The sequence below is a fragment of the Equus asinus genome, chromosome 14 (assembly GCF_041296235.1).
Source record: "Equus asinus isolate D_3611 breed Donkey chromosome 14, EquAss-T2T_v2, whole genome shotgun sequence".
Lineage (NCBI taxonomy): Eukaryota > Metazoa > Chordata > Mammalia > Perissodactyla > Equidae > Equus > Equus asinus.
The window spans coordinates 13,744,381-13,766,442 of NC_091803.1; the positions used below are offsets into that span (position 1 = coordinate 13,744,381).

A 22,062-nucleotide genomic window follows, 5' to 3' on the forward strand; every position below is an offset into this window, starting at 1 on the left:
AGAGCAGAAACAGGTGAGGGCTTGTGTGCAGATGATTTACTTAAGGAAATGATTCCAGAGAACAGAAGTGAGGGACAGGGTAGTCAAGAACAGGAAGAAATCCAGTAGTTTATTGGACTTGGTCACTGCTATGGACAGTGGGTCTTGTGAGAGATTCTTGTCCCAAGTTAATAAAGGCTTGGACACGGAGACGACGAGCCTTCCAGCGCCAATGTATAGACAAGAGCCCTAGGAGTCACAAGGGTCAGGGTTCACCATCTGAGCTGCTCTCAACATTTCACTCTGTCCAGTCCAGTTCAAAGCCTGGTGGCTTCCTCCACTTCCTCCATTCCTGCGCCTTCCTTGCGGAGAGCTGCCAGAGGCGGACACGCCCACGTGGCCCCTACTAGACAATCCCCTAGTCTCGATTTCACAGTCTAGGTGTCTCCTGCCCCCGCAAACTGCCGTGCCTACCACAGCCTCACCTCACCCCTTCCCAGCAGAGACCCCCTCAGCATTCTTTCCCGAGGGCCCCAGGCCATCCGGATGTGCTTCACTCTGGTCCTTCCTGCTCCCTGGAGCCCCTTGCATGCTGCCTGCAAGGGGTATGGCCTCGATCGGGTGCCTCTAAGCTCCTCCTGACCCTTCAGCATCAGTTCTACATTTAAATAAGCACAAACCTGTAGATTTAAGGGGCAAAAGCAAATGTGTAAAAATCTTTTGTTTGACCTTGTCCCTTCCTTTTAGCTACCAATCCTCTACCAAGTGGACCATCACTGCTGTTTTCATCTCTTCACTGCCAGTGTCCTCCCTCTTAAAGCCCCTGTGACTCAGCCCGTATCCCACCTACTTCAGTGGCACTGTTTAAGGTCGCCGGTGTTCTTGACAGAGCATTTTCTCATTTTTCTATAACATTTGACCATTTCCTTGAAACATTGTCAGTTCACGTTATGCTGTCCTTCAACTCCTCTTCCTTCACTTATGAGTTATAATAACCATGAATTTTCTCTAATCCACATGTCAACTTCTCAAAGACAGTTGCCCCATTTTACAGATGCAGAAAGTGAAGTGGCTGACCCAGCAAGTGGCAGAGCTGGATTTTAAAAGCAGGTGTGTCTGACTCCAGCAACCAGATTCTTTCCACTACTTAACTGTCCCCTGTCCTCCTTTATGAGCTCAATTATTCTCCCATCTTCATACATCACAGCTGTGGTCCCACAGCTATGTTTATGGAGCAGCCTAGCATAGTGGTTAGGCACACAGGCACTGGAGCCAGTTTGCCTAAGATCAAGTCCTTCATCCACCACTGACTTGCTGTGTCTTAGTGTCCTCATCTGTAAAATGGACATAGAGTTATCCTAAGCATTAAATGAGCCATTACACGTGGAGCGCCTACAACATTGCCTTACATAAGTGTTCCAAAAATATTAGCTATGATTATTTCCTCATGTCCCTCTTGCTCTTCTCTCCTGAATTCTCATTTACCCCTCACAAAAGTCTCCCTTTTGTAAGTGAAACGTGCTGGCAGTGTCCTCCATCCCATGAGTTCCTAAAACACATCACCTTGAAATCAGGTCTTTATGAAAAGACTGTTCAGAGACCATTTCAGTCCCAGATGTTACGGACAGAATTCCACACGGTTTCTGTGATTCTCCCAAATTGTCCCAATCCTTGCTCAATTCCTTCCCCTGCCCCAATCCTCAGCTGACAAAATTCCTTTTAAATCCCAAATCCTCTGAGGAATCAAATTTCCCCTGGAACGATGGAAATTGCTGCACAGCTTCAGGAGGCCTTTCTTGTCCCAAACCAGCCGTGTCCCTTTGCCAGTAGATCCCATCAGTGCCTCCAAGTCTCAGATGTCTTCAGCACGGCCTCCGCTCCAGATTCTTTAACACAGCAGGTACTAGGCTGACTCGACTCTGCCTGGGTTATGTCATCATGTGCCCTGCATTTTGTCCTGGATTCCACATTTTAAAAGACAGACCAACTGCAGGATGGTAAGGGCAAAACCACCTCCTGCGCAATAGGGTTTTGCTTGGTGAGGAGAAAACTCACTGGGAACTCGTCTCTGCCCTCAAATATCTAAAGGCCTGTCGTGTTAGAAGAGGGATTCAATTGTTCTGCATGACTCCAAGAACTAGAACTAAATCCTTTCCAACAAACATTGTTGTCAGGCCATGTGCTGAGTGTGAGGAATAATAAAACAAAAGGTAACAGCAATGAGTAAGGCAGACAAGTAAAGGCAGCTCTGCCCAGCCCCACCAGGCCTTAAGGCAAGTTAGAAAAAGGCACCCCTTCCTCAAGACACTTGACTGCCTCCTGCTGGCAAGCATAACTATATAGTACAGCTCCCTGATAACGAGATGAGTGGTGGCCCCTGGCGTTGTGCAGGGCACAAGTTGCACAACTGGAAGGAGTGGTCCTAGTGAAGGCCACTGGAAGAAGAAAGAAGCTTGTCGCAGAGCCAGCCAGAGCAGGTGGCTGTGATGCATCAGTTCAGGTGTTCAGGGATGGCTGGGGGACACTTGGGTCCTGGGCAGGAAGGGAGGTTGCATGGGGGAAGGCTGGGCCAGATGCCCATTGTGATCTCCTTCTCCTCTGAGATTACGCCAATTTTTTCTGGGTTCTTCCACAAACAAGGGGGAACAAGCCAGCAATCTGCTCTCGTAAAAGTCTTGGCAGGAAACTGTATCCTCTCTAATTAAGGAGAAGGCAGGTGGCCCTCTCCAGGGAAGGCAGACTGGAAAAAAGGATCTGTGATAGGTGGAGCCACATATATTCCTGTGGGGCAGGGGGCAGAGAGGGTTGACATTAAAACAGAAGAGGGGTGGCCCAACAGTGTAGTGGTTAAGTTTGTGTGGTCTACTTTGGCAGACCAGGGTTCATGGGTTCAGATCCTGGGTGCAGACCTACACAGCTCATCAAGCCACACTGTGGTGGCATCCCACATACAAAAGAGAGGAAGATTGGCACAGATGTTAGCTCAGTGACAATCTTCCTCAAGCCAAAAAAAAAAGAGGAAGATTGGCAACAGATGTTAACTCAGAGCCCACCTTCCTCACCAAAAAAAAAACAACCAAAAAACCCAGAAGAGATCAGAAATAATATTGTAGCCAAGAGTTTTGAAGATTAAAAATCCCTTACTATTGGTATAGGTAGTTGCAGAGCTAGTTCATTCTCACATGATCCAAATGCTTTCAAGTTGTCAGAACAAGTATTATTATGCCCATTTTCCAGAGAATCCGGTTGTCTATCCAAATCTCCCAAGGCTTGTTAGCAGCAGAGCTCCAGCTCTAAGCTGTGGGGCTAACTAAATCACTCCACTTTTATTCTCCTTTCCTTTCATTTTCTTTAGCTGAATGAATGTCTTTGCAGCTGCAAGTGGACTCCTTCTGGAAAGAAAGAAGGGAAGTTTTCAGACCCATAAGGGGTGAGCAGCTTTCCTAGCCCTGTTCTAAGAGAAATCAAGGTTTGATCGCCCTCTACTGGCCAAGCATAGCGATGGCAGCAAAAATAAGCCATGGTGAGAGTGAGGGAGGGTGATCCAGAGAGCAACCATTTTAGAGAGAACCGGGCCCACTCTGCTGAGAGAAGAGGGAGGGAGCCAGGGCCCACAGTAACCCTGTAGCTTTTCCCCTTCCCGATTTCTGCTACAAGGGGGAGGGGAATCCTTTTTCTCTTTGAAACCAAATCTTGAACCGCGGGACCTTCAGAGGGCCCGCGGTCAGTTCGGACATTTTACATTCCAAGATTCAGAAGTAACTTTAAGACAAGATCATGCAACGGTTGTAGGTGATCTTTGGGACAATCATACGTGATAGTTTTCAAATATTTTGAAGGGCTGACAAGAAGAATAACTACATGCATTTTGTGAGAGAAAAGAATCAATCAAGACTAGGATCAATGAGTTGAAATTATAGGAAAGCAGATTTTTGCTTTAATTTAAAGAACTTTTAGCAATTAGAACTCTCCAAAAGGAGGGAACGGTACTCTAGAGTAGTAAGTTTCCAAGCAGAGGACTGTTGTAGAAAAGATGTTTATGAGAGGTTAGAGTGTGGATAGCAAGATGACACACACAGTCACCATTTATTGGTCTGGGGTCTATTATCACTGAACACATCTGTAATTAGTTGTTTACAGATCTGCCAAGAACTGTGTGTATTTTTAATTTTTTCCTTGTGCCGCAACACAATGCCTGACACATTGTAGATTCTTGGTAAGTGTTTGTTGAATGAATTCATTGGAAAATGGTGAGGTTCTTAAAAATCAAAACCATTCTGAAGAGGGAATGCAGGTGACACATTACAGTGAGCCACAGGTCACACTGGCTAGCTTTTCCTTTGCTCTCTTATGGTTTTGTCATATGGTCATGGTTATATTAATGGAAGATAATAATGGATCATCCTAAATTAACTTGTTTTAATACTGTATGATTTGGATGGACAGCATATTGATCTTTCTAATGCTATTTTTAAAATTGTGGAGATATAGTGAGGGCACAGGATTGAATTACAGAATCTGCATTCTACTCTCATCTCTGCTACTAACTAGCTCGTTAGTGTGCCTTGGATCTGACTTCTTCAGACATTGATTCTTCACCTGAAAACGAGAGTTTACCAGATTGTCCTCAAGGTCTCTTTTGGCATGAATATTTTTCAGCTCTAGGCCCCCTTGCTTTAGAAAGAACAATGGGCTTAGAATTGGAAGGATTTCTTTCAAGCCCCAACATCACCACTCACAGGTTGCATGACAAGGCAAAGATCCAAAGATCCTTTTGACTGAGAGGCTGGATAGAGCGCCACCAAGGCATCAACACGTGTGGCTCATGGAATTGTGCAGGTTCCCTGGTTCTCCCCTCTGCCCTAGTGATGCTGTTCCCTTCAACCTTCCCTCCTTTCTCCAGTTTAACTCAGAGGCAGTAGATGCTTAAAAGCATGGGCTTTGGAGAAAGAGCCAAGTCTGAAGCTTGACTTTCTCATACATCACTTATATGACACTGGAAAGGTTACTTACTTTTCTGAGCCCAAGTATCCTAATGTTTAAAATAGAGATTTTAATATTTCACAGGGCTAAGTATTCTCAGGATTATAATATTTCATAGGGTTGATATAATGAAGATAAATGTGTGCAGTAAATTGCTTCCAAAGATAGTCACCACATTATCTCCCATCCCACGCGCTCTTTTGCAATGTGAGCAAGAGACAGAGCCTGTGTTTCTGTTACCAAACCAGGTTTGTTTTTGCCCGTCACCTGGAAAGCCAAACACCAAGATGATGAGATTGCAGCAAAGAGAGAGTTTAACCACAAGGCAGTCGAGTGAGGAAACGGAAGAACAAGTCTCAAATCCACCTCCCCGGAAATGGGGGGCTCAGGGGTATTTCTGGGATAGGGGGCAAAGTGGTCTGAAATGTGGAGGTATGTGATTGGAGGTGAGGAGAGGTGAGGTAATTGATGATCTGCACAAGCGTAGTCAGACCATACCTCTTCACAGGATGCATATTCACAAAATGGTGGTGTTAGCATGATCTGAGGATGGAGTTTTTAGTCTCTTGACGTCAGACATCTGATCAGGCCCAGTTGATGGGTTGATGGATTGGCCTGAAGTGGACAAGGAGTTCTAACTCCTGAAAAACAGCTCACACAACCATTACCGTGGTGACCAGGCTCCAGGGAGATGTTATCTATAGGAGCCTAGTGGAAGTCAGACAGCATATCGCCTAAAGAGCACAGTTAACAATGGGTGGGTTAAACAGCTAAAAGCTATAATCAGTAATTGCAAAAAGGAAAAAACCTTTAGTTACTAGCTACTTAATCCTCAATGGCTGTTTACTGGTTTCATTTCTTCCCCTTGAATGGGGCCCAGTGACCTGTTTTAACAATAGAATGTGCTGGAAATGATACTGTGGGACTTCCAAGGCTGGGCCCTAAACATCTGCAAGTTCCACCTTGATCTCTTAAAATGCCCCTCGTGGGGAACCCAGTTGTCACGCCGTGAGGAAGCCCAAGCAGCCATGCAGAGAGACTCACTTGGAGGAGCACCGAGGCCCTAGGCCAACATCCCAGCTGAGCTTCCAGTCTGGGCCAGCACCAACTGCCAGCCCTCCCAGCTCCTCAGTTGATACCACAGGAAGCAGAACAACTCAGCCAATCCACAGATTTGTGAGAAATGATAATTGTGTTAAGGCACTCAATTTGAGGGTAGTGTTTTTTTTTTTTTCCTCCCCAAAGCCCCAGTGCATAATTGCATATCCTAGTTGTAAGTCCTTCTAGTTCTTCTATGTGAGCTACCACCACAGCACGGCAACTGAGAGATGGGAGGTGTGGTTCCTCAACCAGGAAATGAACCAGGCCATCGAAGCGGTGAGAGTGCTGAACTTCAACCATTAGGCCATCAGGGCTCACTCTGGGGGTAGTTTTTTATGAAGCAATAGAACTGAAACCAAGTGCTTAACACAGCACCTGGCCCTTGGTAAGTACTCAAAGGAGGTGTGTAGAGGGAGCAGTAATGGTGAATGAGTGCTGTGAAAGGGTTGGAGTCTAACGGAAAAACTAACAGGAGTCTGGGTCAGGCTGGGAGAAGATGTTAAAGATCATCTAGCCATAAAATTTACTCTGCAAAACTCCCATCCTCCCCATCCCCAGGGCTCTCCCACGTCTTCAAAACAGCACAAGATGAGGCAGGAAGTGGCCATCTTTAAGCAACTCTATTAGGAAGTCCTTCCTTGGATCAAACTTTTCTATCATTTCCATTCATTGGTATTTTGTCTTCTGGGGTCCCATAAGACAAACTGCTTTTTCAAATGGCAACACTCCACATACTTGAAAACTAAGACTGCTTTGTCCCTCATCCTCCCCTTGTCTTCTCCTACCTAAGGGAATAAAAAATTCTCCAGATTCTCTTAGGTCGACTGGCATGGTGTTCAGACCTCACACTTTCTGATTTGCTAATTTCTGGATGCCTGTGGGGTTTTGAATGTTCCTCTTAACATGTGGCACACGGAACAGTCCCATCTTAGACATCTGACCAGTGCATGGGGGAACGAGTGAAACAACACTGACCATGTGACAACTGCTGAAACTGGCCAGTTGGTACATGGAGGCTCCCTATGTCATTCTCTCTGCTATTGTTTATCTTTGAAAATAAAAATTTTTTTAATGCTCCTAGAAAACATCAGGGAAAAATGATGTCATGTTTCTATAAATTTATGGTGCACTTAGGGAATTCTGTGTGCACGTATGTTGCCATCCCTCAACATCTGCGCCTTTTTTCTTTTTAGCTTTGGAGTCAGATTTATTGAACACCACAGTAGTTCCTGGATCCACTAACTGTGTGACCTTGGGCAAATAACAGCATGTACCTTACTTACAGAGTTGTTGAGAGGATTAAGAGATGCATAGAATGAATTTAGTAGTTCTGCCATGTTGCAGGAGAGCATAGCAACATTATCGCAAGGCTTGAAGCTTAGCAAGAACAAATTACAAAATGGGCGACTGAGAAATATGCAATCTGCTGATTCTCATAAATTACTATACTAGATTGTTTGTGCTTTGGAATCAAAGGCCGGAAGGGAGGATCTTATCAAACATGAAGGCAAGGGGCTTAGGAACGCCGGGCCCTTGCAGGACTGGAACGCCATCTGCATAACTTGCTAGATTGTTTGTTCCCAGGATACTCCCTAAGAGAATGGCCTTGTGTAGGGTCGGGGTACATCGAAGAGGGGAAGACTAGAACTGCTAAGCTTTGACTTGCATATCCCTGCTGGCATGAGTTCCTGCTATGCTTGTACTTCTTGACCTGCAAATAAATACGTGGCGATCAGAGGGATGGCACCTCAGTCCTTGAGGCCGATGGTCCCCTGTCCCATTAAATAATATAGAGTGTCTTGTGTCTATTATATAGACTGTGTTCTGTCTATTAATTCCGTCCGCCCCTTCAGCTGGCTGCCTAGCTGGTCTCGGCAGCACTGGCACATGGTCAACATGCAGTAATTGTTGTCAGTATTCACACATCCTGCAGTATATTTACATGAATATCCAGGTGGTTTTCCTTTGTGTGAATTCCTGGGCACTGAGTCACTTTTTTATGTGCCTTTGGGGCCTGCAGAATTTATTCCTCTGGGGTTGTATTTTCCTGATTAAAATGTGAGACATGATCCAAAATTTCAACGCAACAGTCCATTGACAGCAGTTTCTTTCAACCATTGCTTATCTTGGTGTCACACAGGGCTATCAGACATCTGAGGTCCTGACGCAGGCAGGTTTCTCACTCAGGTGAAGGCATCTGAAAACTCCATACACAGACTGTCTGCCTGCCACTAATACTCTCCTTTCAGGAAGGCCAAAGATGCCCTACTTTCAAGTCATCCTGGGGTTGCATTTGCCCACAGTCCACAGCTGGCCTCTTCGCACGTGTCCGGAGTTCGGCCGGGGCACTCCAGCCCGGGCAGGGGCGGCAGGAAAAAGGGCCAACGTGCGCCTTTCGAGGGACCAGGCAAAAGCAAGCTCCTGGCGGTCAGAGGGGGTGGGGCTGAGATCGAAAACACTGAGAATCTAGGCTGGAAGCCTGCAGCTGAGTAGGAGCAGCGGGAGATAAAGGTGGGCAAAGACTTCTTCATCAAGTCCTGCAGCATCTGGAGCGCTTGGAGGGCAGCCTCTGAGACTCCCGCCCGGGAAGCTGAGAAGCCGCACAAGGCCCAAGGGCCCAGCTACTTCGGATTGATGCCGCAGGTGCCCGGGTCTGAGAGTGACAACTGAATCTCTGGCTCCATGGGCCAAGCGTGGGGATCCGTGTCCATAAACGTGGACCATGTTCTCACGGAGTGACGAGCCTGTGGGCCACAGGTGACCCGGGCTCTGAAGTCCACGAGGGGACCCGAGGTCGCCGCGCCGCGCCCACCCGCCTTTCCCTGGCCTGGGGCGTCGGGAGCGGGGTGCGAGAACCTCCGAAGCCTTCAACCGGTCGGCCCTTCCTTGGTTAAATAAAAGGGGCGGGGCAGGGGAATGAGGCCGCTTGTCCCTGACGCGCCCCAGCCTCCCGCGCATCCGAGACGCAGAGATGCAGAGAAGACCTCCGGAATTCCTAGAGGGGTCGCTGCGACCCCGCACAACGCTCCGCGGGAGCGGGGCTGTGACGCACTTCCGGCTGCGCCGGCCGTCGTGCGCGTCGAGGCGTCCCGGCCCCCCGAGCGGCTCTGATTCACGGTGAGCCTCTAGATTCCCGTTGGGGTAGCGGTTGGAACAGGGAGCCTTGGCCGCAAGGGTTCAGGGAGGGAGGGGTGGGTTAGGCAGCTGTGGCCTCTGGGGATTCCCCTACCCCCGGACCAGTCCTGCGAGGGCTCTGGGGAGGAGCCCGTGTCCGTGCCCAGCCGTAGATGGGGGAGGCGCTGGCGCCCTGGAAAGCGTTTTCCTCTCCCCCCCCCCCGCCCCCCAGGGGTTTAACAAATGAAACTTTGTCCCTTTCTCATTCCAGAGCAGTTTTTCAGTGCGCTCCCTGAGCCGAGCCGTCTTTTCAGTCTGACCAGGGCTGCCTTCTCTTTTTCCCTGGCTCTCCACGGGAGGTCTGAACTCCAGGGGAATTGATGAGAACACGCCCGAGAGGGTTGGGGACCTCCGGTGAGAAAGTGAGGCTCATTAGAAATCTGGGTAGTATCAGATTAAAGGGAGGGAGTGATTCCGTTGGGCTTTGTTGAGGTTAGAAAGCACATGCCTAACGGATCTGCTCGAGGTTGGAAACACATTTTTAGAGGAGCATTTGTAACTAGTTTGTCAAGAGAAGGGTGATCTGCTGGGTGAGGTATTTAGAAACCTATGTTGTATAAGGAGCAGCTGAAGGAACTGAAGAAAAGAGTTAAGAGGCAAGACAGTTGTTTTCAGGTGTTGAAAGACTACTGGGGAGAGGGTAAGTATTGGTCTGAGACCGAAGAAAGAAGATAAAAAGTGATGCAAAATTTGGTTCGGTTTAAAGAAAACCTTGTAACAATTAGAACTATCCAGCAATAGAACTCTGTGCCTAAAGAATTATCAAATTTGCTTGCCTGGGAGTTTTCAGGCACAGAATGGGTGTGTTAAAGGCATTCTAGCTTTAGTTGTAAGTCCCATTAAATTGTTAGAGTCTCTGGTGATTTGATTTATTTGTGCCTTGTCTTGTTCCAGAATGGGTTTGGGGTACTTTTATAAGGGCATATAAGCTTCAGGAAATGAGCATAAAGGAGGAAAAAAAGAAACGGGGAACAGAACAAAGGCCTTCTGCTTATAGATGACCATGAACCTTTGCTTGATGGACCTCTTGAGCTAAACACGCTAGATAGCCTAAAAAAGTGATTCACTGTGGTTGAACACAACATCAGTTAGTAACGAAACCTGTGTTTTCCATCCACGTGCTTTTTTATTTTATAAACACTTTATTAAGAAAATTTCAGAAGCTGAGACCTGGAGGGCATCCCTCAATGACCCTTTAGACAAACAGCATGACTAAAAATGAAATTACTGGCTTTGCGCAGGGGAAAAACAAATCAAGACAGCATTATCAGATTTAAAAAAAAATCTTTGCTGGTCTGATAGGTAGAAACATTTCATTGTAGCTTTATTTGCATTTCTTTTGTTAAGCATAACTGAGGTTGAGCATCTTTTCATGGGTTAATTACTAAGCTGAGACTTGAAAGACAAATAGACGTTGGCCATGGGAATTGGGCACTGTTGGAGTATAGGGCAGGAGAAGAGGAGTGATGAGACTGACAGTGGAGGCAGAGCCTGGATTGTGAGTGACTTTGTTTGCCACGCAAAGAAGTTATTACATGATTTTAAACAGCTGGGTGATATGTGCAGCTCTGTATTTTAAACTTCCACAGATAGCCTTTGAGCCTGTGGAGATAGAATTGCCAAATTGGAAAATGGTCTGGGTGATTTCAAAGGAAGAATGGATATTGTCGTAAGATTACCAAGTAGTTAAAAGCTACAAGTGTTTGATAAAAATAGGCTTTGTCGAGGGCCAGGCTTGTGGCTGAGTGGTTAAGTTCACATGCTCCGCTTCTGCAGCCCAGGGTTTCAACGGTTTGGATCCTGGGTCCAGACATGGCACCGCTCCCCAGGCCTTCTTGAGGCGTCGTCCCACACAGCACAACCAGAGGGTCCTACAACCAGAATATGCAACTATGTACTAGGGCACTTTGGGGAGAAGGATTAAAAAAAAAAGTGGCAACAGTTAGCTGCCAATCTTTAAAAAAAGTAGGCTTTGTGTTATTTTTGAAATACATTTGCTAGAAACTTTATTTCATTAGGCCAATATTCTGACAGTTGTTGGAAGGGAGTTAGAAACTATTGTTGCTCCTAGAAACAAAGCACGCACCTTTTTTTAAATAATTCTGAAAGAAAAAGGCTTCACAACTTTTTTAAATGTCCAATTAACTCTGAGTGGTCGGCTTCAACCTTCTAAGTGTTGTTGAAGTTAACAGCTATATTTCTCTTTACCACCCCTCCATAATAGAACAGCATTTACCGAGGCTGCTGTTTTTCCCCAATGCCTCATATTTTTTTAAGTAAACATTTTATTTTAGAATAGTTTTAGATTTATAGAGAAGCACAAAAATAATATAATGAGCTTCATTTCCCTCTCACCTGGTTTCCTTTGTTGTTGACACCTTACATTTGTCACAGCTAAGTAACCAACGTTGATACATTATGATTAAGCTTCATCATTTATTTGGATCTCACTGGTTTTCCCCTAATGTCCTTTTTCTGTTTCAGGATCCCGTCTAGGATACCACATTCCATTGGTCTTCATGTCTATTTAGTATGCTGTGGTCAGTAACAATTTCTCAGTCTTTCCTTGTTTTTGATGACCTTGAGAGTTTTGAGGAGTACTGGTTGGTTATTTTGTAGAATGTCTCTCAGTTTAGGTTTATCTGATGTTTTTCTTGTGGTTTGGGGGAGGAAGTCCACGGAGGTGAAGTGCCCTTGTCAGCCCTTCCTGTTACGGACACAGGACTTATCACTGATGATGTTAACCTTGATTGCCTGGCTGAGGTGGTGCTGGCCAGGTTTCTCCACTGTAGTTACCTCCCCCAAACCCTTTCCTTCCTCTCCTCTTTAGAAGCAAGTCAGCCCACGCTCTAGGAGTAGGGAGTTAAGCTCCATCTTCTTGAGGGGGAGTATCTACATAAATTATTTTGAATAATTCTGTATGGGAGATTGTCTCCTGTTTATTTATTCAATCACCTTTTTTTATATCAGTATGAACTTACAGACTTTTATTTTATACTTTGGATTATAACCCAGTATTACATTATTTATTTTGTTGCTCAAGTTGTTTCAGCTGTGGTCATTGGGAGGTTTTTTTTTTTTTTTTTAGGTCGGCTTCTGTGTCCCTTTGACACACCCCATTGTTTTGTTTTTTGAACACTTTCTGGCAGGCTCCAGGCTCATCTCGTATACTCCTCAACCTAGAATCAGCCGTTTCTCCATTTTCTAGTTCCTCTTAGTAGAAAATGATATTTAGAAACCAAGATCTGGGCACTGGGTGGCTGATTGCTACCAGCATGTCATTGCTTTTAGACCTCCACAGCAGACAGAGCTAGGAAATAAATGTCCGTATCCTAACCCGTGGGCACACATGTAGCTAATTAAGCTGAACGTGAATTCATGCTGCCATATTTTTTCAACTTAAATTTGTATTGATAATATTTTTTTAAAATCTGTTTTCACAATTTTTACTCCTTAAGAGTAGCCCTAAAGATCCAGGTTTCATATTTATCCTTTCCACAGATATTTGAGCACCTACAAAGTACCAGGCATATTCTGGACATCTGGAATACAGCAGTGAGCAAAGCAGATGGAAGTCCCTGCCCTCTAGGGTTGATATTCAAGGACAGAAACAGTTTAAAAAAAACCAAAAAGATAAAATATGTAGTATATTATAGTAGTAAATGATATAGAGGAAAAGAGTACATTAGGAGGATTAGGAGTTCTGGGGTGAGGGCAGGCAGTGTGCAGTTTAAAACAGGGTGATAGGGATGCCTCAGTGAGAAGTGCAGACCTGAAGGAGGTGAGGGAGTGAGCCACGTGTAAGCTGGAGGAAGTGTTAGGTGGCGGGAGCAGCGAGTACAAAGGCTCTGAGATGGGAGCGTGCCTCACATGTTCAGGGAACAGCGAGCGTGACTACGGCAGAATGAACAGGAGGGAGAGAAGTACAGGATGAGGTCAGAGAGGCAGCAGGCCTGCGATCTTGTGGGCCTTGTTGGCCTTTGTGATGACTTTGGCTTTTACTCTGTATGAAACACGGAGCCATGAAGGGTGTGAGCAGAGGAACGATGTGACCTGACTTGTATTTTAACAGGAACACATGGTGTGCTGGGAATAGACTGAGGGGCAGGGCTGGAAGCAGTTAGGAGGCTGGTGCACTTCTCCAGGCCAGACGTGATGGGCTGGGCAGCAGTGTTGGAGGTAGTGAGAAGTGGTCGAACTTGGGATCTTTTGGACGTAGGACTAACAGGATTTGCTTATGAATTGTATGTGGAATGTGAATGAGGAGTCAGGGGTGACTAGGTTTTTTTGATCTAAGTAAACAGAATGATGGACTTGCCACTAGCTGAGATGAGCAGCTTTGCGGGCAAAGATGAAGAATGTCAGTTTTGGATATGCAGGTGGCAATGTCAAGTGAGCAGTTGGTGGTTAGGAGTTGAGTTCAGAAGAGAGATCCGGCCTGGAGATAATTGGGCAGTCGTGAGTACATAGATGGTAATTAAAGCCATGCGACTGAATGAAATCTCCAAAGAGATTGAGTGCAGCAAGGAAGGAGGGGTCCAGGTACCCAGCCCTCCACTCGTCTGTGGTCCTGCTGAGACATGAATGTGAATTGTGGGCACTACAAAACAGGTGCACTAGAATACATCACTTCGCTGGTGAGCCGGCCCAGCCAGCTGCCCAGCAGCACCATCTCAGGAAGCTTTCTCCCTCAGTTGTGACTATGTACATGTTTTTTAAAGGCAGTCACGTGATATAGTGGCATCTGTGAGTTGGGACTCTCGACTCACCAAGTTCTGGGAACATATCCTACATGAATGTGATATAGGACGCTCCCCATTTAATAGCCCCTGTGCTATGTAACTCCTCATATCCTGCTGAGTTTCCCAGGCTGGATCCCAGAAGCTGAGCAGCCCAAACAGGTTCCCATGTCTTTCCTGTTCTTGGGGTGCCCTCCTCTGGATAGAGTGGGAAGTTTTGTAACCAGTTAAGTAAAGTTATTCCAGCACTGAGGAGGTCTCCTTCTAAGCATTTCTAAAGAATGCTCTCCAGCACTGCTACAGCTGTTGTTTTTAGGTTATTTTAGCCTTTGGTGCCAGGGCCTTTATTTTAGGAGACTAGGTGGCTGTGCTTCTCCCTTGGCTCAGTTTACAGGTCATCCTGAACTTGGTGGCACCAGCAGTGTATTGGGTGCATAGGACAGCATAAGGGAGTGGATGGTGCTGATTCAGGTCCACCATGTCACAACACCTGTTGGCATCTCAAGATCCTGCAGAATTGGGGTACAGTGGAGAGGAGTCTGACTACTGGCCTCCTTGGAATTCTGAACTAATTAGCAGCTGATAATTATTGAACTTCTCATAGAAGTAAGGTTACTTACTGAGATTCTAGTCCTAGAATCCCATTTCATATTTTTAAAAATTACCATAAATCCGGGCTGGCCCTGTGGCCGAGTGGTTAAAGTTCCACACCCTCTGCTTCGGTGGCCCAGAGTTCACAGGTGCAGATCTGCTCCACTCATCAGCCGCGCTCTGGCGGCATCCCACATGCAAAGTAGAGGAAGACTGGCACAGGTGTTAGTTAGCTCAGGGCCAGTCTTCCTCACACAAAAAAAGAGGAGGATTGGCAACAGACATTAACTCAGGGCAAATCTTCCTCACAAGAAAAATTACCAAGATTGGTCACAAAAACAAATGAAAGGGAACAGTCATAAAAAATACATATTTTAATATGTATTTGCTAAATGTGTGAAACTAAACACCTAATATAAAAGCAGTAACATAAATGTACATTTATTGGCGAGTTCTCTATGGGCTGGAATTCCTGGGGCTTTTCCCCCCTGGGTTTTGTTTTGAAGGCCATTAAGTTTGGGCATTAGTAAAACCTATTTTGTTAAAAGACTGATCCCTTTAAAGATTTTATGATTTTCTGATTACAGAAGTAATAATACCCCTTATAGAAGATTTGGAAAATCAAAACAAGAATTAAAAAGATTGAAATCATCCCTAATTCTATACCCAGAAATATCGCTGTTTGTGATTTGTCCTGTGTCCTTCAGTGTGATTATGTATTTCCCTTCGTTGTATATTATGGGTGGGTGTGCGAGTGAGAGAGACACTTGATATTTCAAGTGCTGTCAAGCCAGATCCATGGAGATTGACGTGCATGTTAGAAATGAGCGTACTCAAGTTTTTTAATGCCTGTAATTTGGATTATCTGTAACTTCTCTTCCCTCATCTTCAGCTTTTATAAGCTATTTATACATCCTCTTTATGGTGTCTACCATTGTTATCAATATAATTTCATGTAACAAATACCCATATAGATTTTTATCTATTTGGTTCTTAATTGAGACTACTGGAGTTTTCCTGTCCTACATGATCCAAATGCAGTATGGGAGCACCTGTGTGACATGAAAGATGCTGCCTAAAGTTTGAAAACATGCTCAGGAAGGCCAGTCACAGCATGTAACACTCATTAATTTATGTATTTTTCTTTCAAAATAGATTTAATGAGTGCTGGTAATGATAGCAGGCATCCCACATATAAAGTAGAGGAAGATGGGCACGGATGTTGGCTCAGGGCCAGTCTTCCTCAGCAAAAAGAGGAGGATTGGCAGCAGATGTTTTAAGATTATGCCGCAGTGCACTTTTTAGGAGAGTAGACACACAGTAAAATCAAATTAAGATACCCTGAGCTGCCTCCAGAAAAATTCTGAATAGTAATTTTTACGTAGTAGTTTTACAGTGCCCATAATTTCCACAATTTCTTGTGCTAAAGGTGTGGCTGTAAAGACCAAAAGAACATACTTTTTTCTTTTTGGTAATTTTATGGTAACCATATTTTTTAGGTTTAACGTGTAGCCCTAAAGAACCAGAAACCCAAAGGAACCAATATTCCTGCCACGCAGAGCCCCATCTTTAGTGAGGCTGTTGCTGGAGTCTGTATGATGACCAAGGTGCTGGGCATGGCCACAGTTCTGGGCCCTAGGCCTCCACAGGAGCAGGTGGGGCTTGTGATTGTGAAAGTCGAGGAGGAGGAGAAAGGGAAGTGCCTTCCTAGCCTGGAGATGTTCCGCCAGCGCTTCAGGCAGTTTGGGTACCATGACACACCTGGACCCCGGGAGGCCCTGAGCCAGCTCCGGGTGCTTTGCTGTGAGTGGCTAAGGCCCGAGATCCACACCAAGGAGCAGATCTTGGAGCTGCTGGTGCTGGAGCAGTTCCTGACCATCCTGCCCCAGGAGCTCCAGGCCTGGGTGCAGGAGCACTGCCCAGAGAGCGCTGAAGAGGCTGTCACTCTCCTGGAAGATCTGGAGCGAGAACTGGATGAGCCAGGACAGCAGGTAGGCTGGGGGAGACCTTTTACTCTATGGGATGGAGAGCATTCCTGGAGGGAATGGGTTTGTCCATGCAATAAGAATAGCTGAATGGACGTTTCTGTTGAGTTAGACCTTGTTTCCCCCTGTTTTTCTTCTGCATCCTGTATTGACTTTTAGCTTTGGGAATTGAATGGGATGGATGTTTTTCTTTTCTCTTTCCTAGAGGTTCTACATAGCTCTCCTGAAGCTTGCTTTCCTTCTAATTCTTAAAGTGAGCTGTGCTGAGACCCAGCCATTCCTGATTGTCTCTAGGTCTCACCTCCTCCAAATGAACAGAAACAGGTGTGGGCGAAGATGTCATCTTCAGGAACAGCAAAGGAATCCCTCAGCGGCGTGCAGCCACAGTCTGTGGAGACCATTCCCAAATACGAATCTTGGGGGCCCCTGTACATCCAAGAGACTGGTGAAGAGCAGGATTTCACTCCAGAGCTGAGACAGATTCAAGGTAGGGAAGATCAGCCAGGCCCTGCTTGATGCCCCAGGCCTTTGTGATTGAAGAAGAAACGGGACAATTCTAATTACTGTTCTGAGGCAGTCCCCTGGTTTGACTCGACTGGTCTGACTACCAGAAAGAGTTGCCTTTCTTGCCTCAGATGCATCTCAGTCCTAGCATGGGAACAGATGACACACTCCTAAAGGGTCAGTTGAAGTGAGTTTAACAAAGGGACTGTTTCCGGAAGTGTGGACAGGTTGAATGAACCAATAAGAGAAGGTGCTTGTTGTCTGTTAGTGATTTAGTGAAGCTGTCATAGTCAGCTTTGGATGATGCAGAAATGGTCCCTGGTAAATTGTTTTTCAACTGCTGCCTGCTTAGGCTATTTAAAATTCTTGAGCTTCGTTACGTTAACTCCTTTCCCACACAGTTCATGGCAGCTGGAAGGGAAGTCTCTCTGCGTAGCCCAGTGCTTGCTCATCTGGAGAGTGACAGGGATTTTGGTGCTTCGGTGCTATGTGTGCAGCAGACGGTCAGTGGGGATGAGCCTGGAAGCCGCTGAGTGGTTACTGCCAGCAGAGGAAGGAAATAGGTGGTCAGGTGGAGAGAGAGAGACACACAGGGACAAGGAAAAAGGGGCTCAGAGGAAAGTGCTCGTTGAGGGATGACAGTTGTCAGAGGGAGCCCCTTTTTCTGTGTGAATTTCTCTTAGTCCCCTTTTCCGTGTATGTGGGCAGTTAGATGGACTTTTTAGAAGTGTGACTGCCTAGTGAATTGCTCTAAAAATGATCTAATTCTTCAGTCTGATTTCAACAGTAAATGTTACTTTAAACGAATTATAAGACAAAGCCAATATAGGTGACATGATAAAGAGTTAAACTCTTGGGGGAGTTAAGTGCTTTCATTCAAATGAATAAGGATCTAGGACTAGAATGATTATAAATGGGCTGAATCTTCCCTTCTTTTGCTTTTATATTCAGTTTTTGTGAGAATGTGGATTTTGTTAGTTTGCCACTAGCCCCTTCTCCCTTAATTATCCTTTTTATTTTCCTTAATCAACTCTGACCCTTCAGCAATCTATCTTTCTTGTTCCTTTCTGTCGAGCATCACCCGTCTCCTTTGCTGCTGTCCCCATACGCTTGGTTTGGCCTTGTTGCCCTCTAGGTATGAAGTTCTAACAGAGAAAGCCATGTGTTCATCACACCATAACAGCTTCTGGTAGGGACTTGTGTGAGAGTCTGGTCTTGAAACTAGATTTGATGGTGACTTATTTGTATCAATGTGATATTGTGACCTCTCAGAGCAATGTTTGGCCACCCTTTGGAACCCATCCGTGTCACTGAGGATTCTGTTTCTCCTTTAACACTTTCTTCTCAGCACAGGAAACAACTGACATGTCCTTTTTCTACTTCATGTTTCAGATCGTAAATCGAACACTCAGAATGAGGCATCAACAGATAAGCCAGAAAGTTCTGAAGAATCTCATGCAGAAGGATTCCAAAGGGATATTACCCCCATGATTACTGCCAATAAATGTGAGGCCAGGTTAGAAAGGCAGTGGGTAAACCTTGAAAAGGAAAGTGGAACAAAAACCCCTCTCCTAGACAAAGGTTCCAAGAAAGGTAGAGAACTAATTCCTACTAAACCTCCCCCGGGAGAGAGACGTTACATATGCGCTGAGTGTGGGAAAGCCTTTAGTAATAGCTCAAACCTCACTAAGCACCGGAGAACACACACTGGGGAGAAGCCGTATGTGTGCACCAAGTGTGGGAAAGCCTTCAGCCACAGCTCAAACCTTACCCTTCACTACAGGACACACTTGGTGGACCGGCCCTATGACTGTAAGTGTGGGAAAGCCTTCGGTCAGAGCTCAGACCTCCTTAAACATCAGCGAATGCACACTGAAGAGGCACCTTATCAGTGTAAAGATTGTGGAAAGGCTTTCAGTGGTAAAGGCAGCCTCATTCGGCACTATCGAATACACACTGGGGAGAAACCTTATCAGTGTAACGAGTGTGGGAAGAGCTTTAGTCAGCACGCGGGTCTTAGTTCTCATCAGAGACTCCACACTGGAGAGAAGCCATATAAATGTAAGGAGTGTGGGAAAGCCTTCAACCACAGCTCCAATTTTAATAAACATCACCGAATCCATACTGGGGAAAAGCCCTATTGGTGTAATAATTGTGGAAAGACCTTCTGCAGTAAGTCAAATCTCTCCAAACACCAGAGAGTCCACACTGGAGAGGGAGAAGTGCTTTAACTGGCAAATATACTCTTGCTGGTTTTGGGATTCTGTGTTTGTTTTTCTTCTTTAGAACATGAGTGCTAGAGAGAAACCCAGTAATTGCAATATAAACTCTGGTGGTGGATTTTATTTCACTCCACATCAAAGGATGCCTGAGGAGGGAGCTGAGGCGGCAGCACTGTAGGATGGGGCCCTGGTGGGTGTCGGGATTCCTCACTCACCAGCTCACTGGGGCAGGGTCCCCTCGCCACACTTTGGTCCCATAAACCATGCCAGCATTGCCTTTTGTATAGTTAAACTCATGTGTATCCAGTATAGTTAAAGAAGAAACGTAAAAGCTGTTTAACTGTTTTAATATGTATTCAAGAATGACAATTTGTAAAGAATTGAGCCACGTTGAACACAATTTAATCTGATTGAGAATAAACTTAGAACATCTTGTAATGCCTCAAGACTGTTATTATAATAGAGGGTCTGTTGGTTATTGAACACTATGCTGAAGAGAGAAAACTTCTCCTGGTTTAGCGTTTGGAAAATTTGGCTTTGGGTAAATGGAACTTTTAGTACTTGTGAACGTGTGTGTCAGGAGGTCGCGGTAGGGTGTAGTCGCCTGCTGCCTCTTGGTCTACATTGTGGTTTTCTACAGACTGAACACATTTTTCCATCGCTGGGAACATTTTGTCAGCCTCCTGTGCTTTTTGTTATGTATATTCTGTCTCTACCAAAGTCTGAAAGTGTGACTCTCCCCGAGAAGTTTCTTCTAAACTCCAGAAGTCAGTAATACATAATACGATTACTTAGGTCCATCCTGCCTTTTCCTTCTGACTGCGGTCTCTCTGAGGTCTTAAGATATTTTTCTCTGTGTCCCTTATAAAGTCTTCTGGCCGGCAAGTCCTCCTCTCCCCTAGAAACCCAGCTAGTTCACTCCCTCCTCTCACTTGCTTATCTTCATGTTACAAGGTTTTTTTTTTACCTCTGACTAGTAGTCACTGAAATACCTTTTTGTCTACTGCTGCAGCCCTTAGGGTCAGATGAACCTACATGCCAGGATTAGGGACAGCAAGAAAGTCTCATGTCTAGTACCAGTTCTGATCTCTGGAAACCAGCCTGAATGCCATCCTGGGATGATTAAATAACTAAGTCTTTATGCACCAGCCAGATAAGTTAGGAAGAGGGTCATTGCTGAAAAAGAATCAATAGTGCTTGAAATACGAAATATTCTTACTCCTCCGGTAGCTTGCTGACGATCCTGATGTCCTGCCAGCACCTTAAACTCAGTACATTTCACGTGAGCTGTGCTGTTTGCATATTAACCGTGATGGAGGCCCACAGAGAATTTAGTGATCAGGCAGCAGCTGATTATCTTTAGGCCCCTGGTGGAGCTGCTGCATATGAGGGAAATGAAGCATCCTGCTGGGCCCCAAGAGCTGCCGCTCATCGTCCTACTTTGGTGAGAGGTGAAGGGGTCCCACATCTGTGCTGTCTCACAGCCCAGCAGGCCGTGAAATCTTTACCTTAGGCTGCTTCTCCCTCCATGCAAGCGAGACGTACAGACATACAGTCTCTCCCTCCAGGTAGACTGCAGCTCTGCCCACTGGATTTCCCCTCACGCTGGCCTGTAGGGCCCTCCTGGGGAAGGCCGGAGTGCATCAACAATGCATTTCTGGTTCACATCAGTCTTGAGCTGATCCCTCTGTGAAACAAACCCTAGGTGTTCCACCGACAGGTTAAAGGGAGCCTTCCGTGAATCCACAGGTGTGAACAGAGGGAGGGCATCACTTCAGCAAACGTAGGAGACGGGGATGGGTCTGAGCCTCCTGCATACATACCTTGTGGCTTCTGGACCTGCTCATGCCTGATCCCAAGTGTGACACTTCCCCCACATGATGGATGGTTGCTCTGTCTACCCAGTCGAGTGACTTGAGTCAGAAAATACTCAGCTGTGATCAATAGCTACAGGCACGTAGTCATTTGCTGTCATGGTCAGTAGCATCCCAGGAGCTGCTTTTCAAACTGCATAGTTCTCTGCTGCAGCAGGCATGACTTCTATTGGCAAGTTCCTATTGGGCTTGGCAGACCTCTACACGACATTTCTATCCAACACAGATGACTCTAACACCATTTGAATCTGCCGGGTCATATGGTGCTTGGGCTGTGTGACTGGACCACACTTGAAAGTGGATGTGCTGCCTCCAAAATCCAAGGAGGCCCACCAAACACTGCCTCTTTCTTAGTCTTAGTAGTGAGGGCAAGATGCAGTAATTTGTCCCTTACCTTAGAATGTCCCAGCATGCCTCAGATGCTTGGACCCTTAAAAACTTCACTGATATAAAAGGCCCTGGCATCTTTGTAGGGTTTATCTCCCCTCCTCTGGTATGTATGTATGTTACTGAGGGATCCATGTACGCCTGCCACTTCCTCTTCACCAGGTCTGATTATTAGGATGTTATCAGTTGAAGGATGTTCCACAGAATGTCCACAAAATCAGTCCCTGTGTGAAGTAGGAGGGTTGACAAGTCCTTTGTCAAGAAGTTGGATGTATTCCGCTGTCCTTCCCACTTAATCATGAACTGCCTTTGGTCCTTTTTATTGATGGGAATGGAAAGAATGCATTCACCAGACCACTAGCTGCATGCCAGGAACCAGGGCCGTGTTGATCTGTTCCAGTGAAGACAGCACAGCAGTTGTGATTAGGTTGATGGCAGACAACCGTCATCGGCCACGATTCATCTGTTTTTTATAGGAGCAATACAGAAAAATTGAGTCAAATCTTTGAGAGTGGCACTAATC

At 45.8% G+C, this 22,062-nt stretch overlaps 1 protein-coding gene across 11 annotated transcripts; it reads left to right on the plus strand.

Moving 5' to 3' along the window:
* Nucleotides 1–8,516: 8,516 nt before the first annotated feature.
* On the plus strand, nucleotides 8,517–19,716 carry ZSCAN21 (zinc finger and SCAN domain containing 21). Of its 11 annotated transcripts, none has more exons than XM_014834984.3 (6): nucleotides 9,059–9,180; nucleotides 9,449–9,877; nucleotides 11,722–11,777; nucleotides 16,067–16,558; nucleotides 16,847–17,039; nucleotides 18,449–19,716. In XM_014834984.3, exons 4-6 carry the CDS (start codon nucleotides 16,163–16,165, stop codon nucleotides 19,285–19,287), a joined length of 1,428 nt encoding a protein of 475 aa, XP_014690470.3. In that variant the 5' UTR covers nucleotides 9,059–9,180; nucleotides 9,449–9,877; nucleotides 11,722–11,777; nucleotides 16,067–16,162; the 3' UTR covers nucleotides 19,288–19,716. The 11 variants fall into 11 exon arrangements, with proteins under 11 accessions (XP_014690168.3, XP_014690555.3, XP_014690470.3 ...); XM_044746752.2 differs by having other exon boundaries at nucleotides 9,449–9,599; XM_014834753.3 differs by having other exon boundaries at nucleotides 9,449–9,591.
* The last annotated feature ends 2,346 nt before the right edge of the window (nucleotides 19,717–22,062 follow it).

Excerpts from the sequence above, each read along its gene's own strand:
- ZSCAN21 (XM_014834682.3), top strand. The coding sequence starts at position 16,163 with ATGATGACCAAGGTGCTGGGCATGGCCACAGTTCTGGGCCCTAGGCCT. Across the intron at positions 16,559-16,846 it reads TGGATGAGCCAGGACAGCAG|GTCTCACCTCCTCCAAATGA; the intron begins GTAGGCTGGGGG and ends GATTGTCTCTAG. Across the intron at positions 17,040-18,448 it reads AGAGCTGAGACAGATTCAAG|ATCGTAAATCGAACACTCAG; the intron begins GTAGGGAAGATC and ends TTCATGTTTCAG.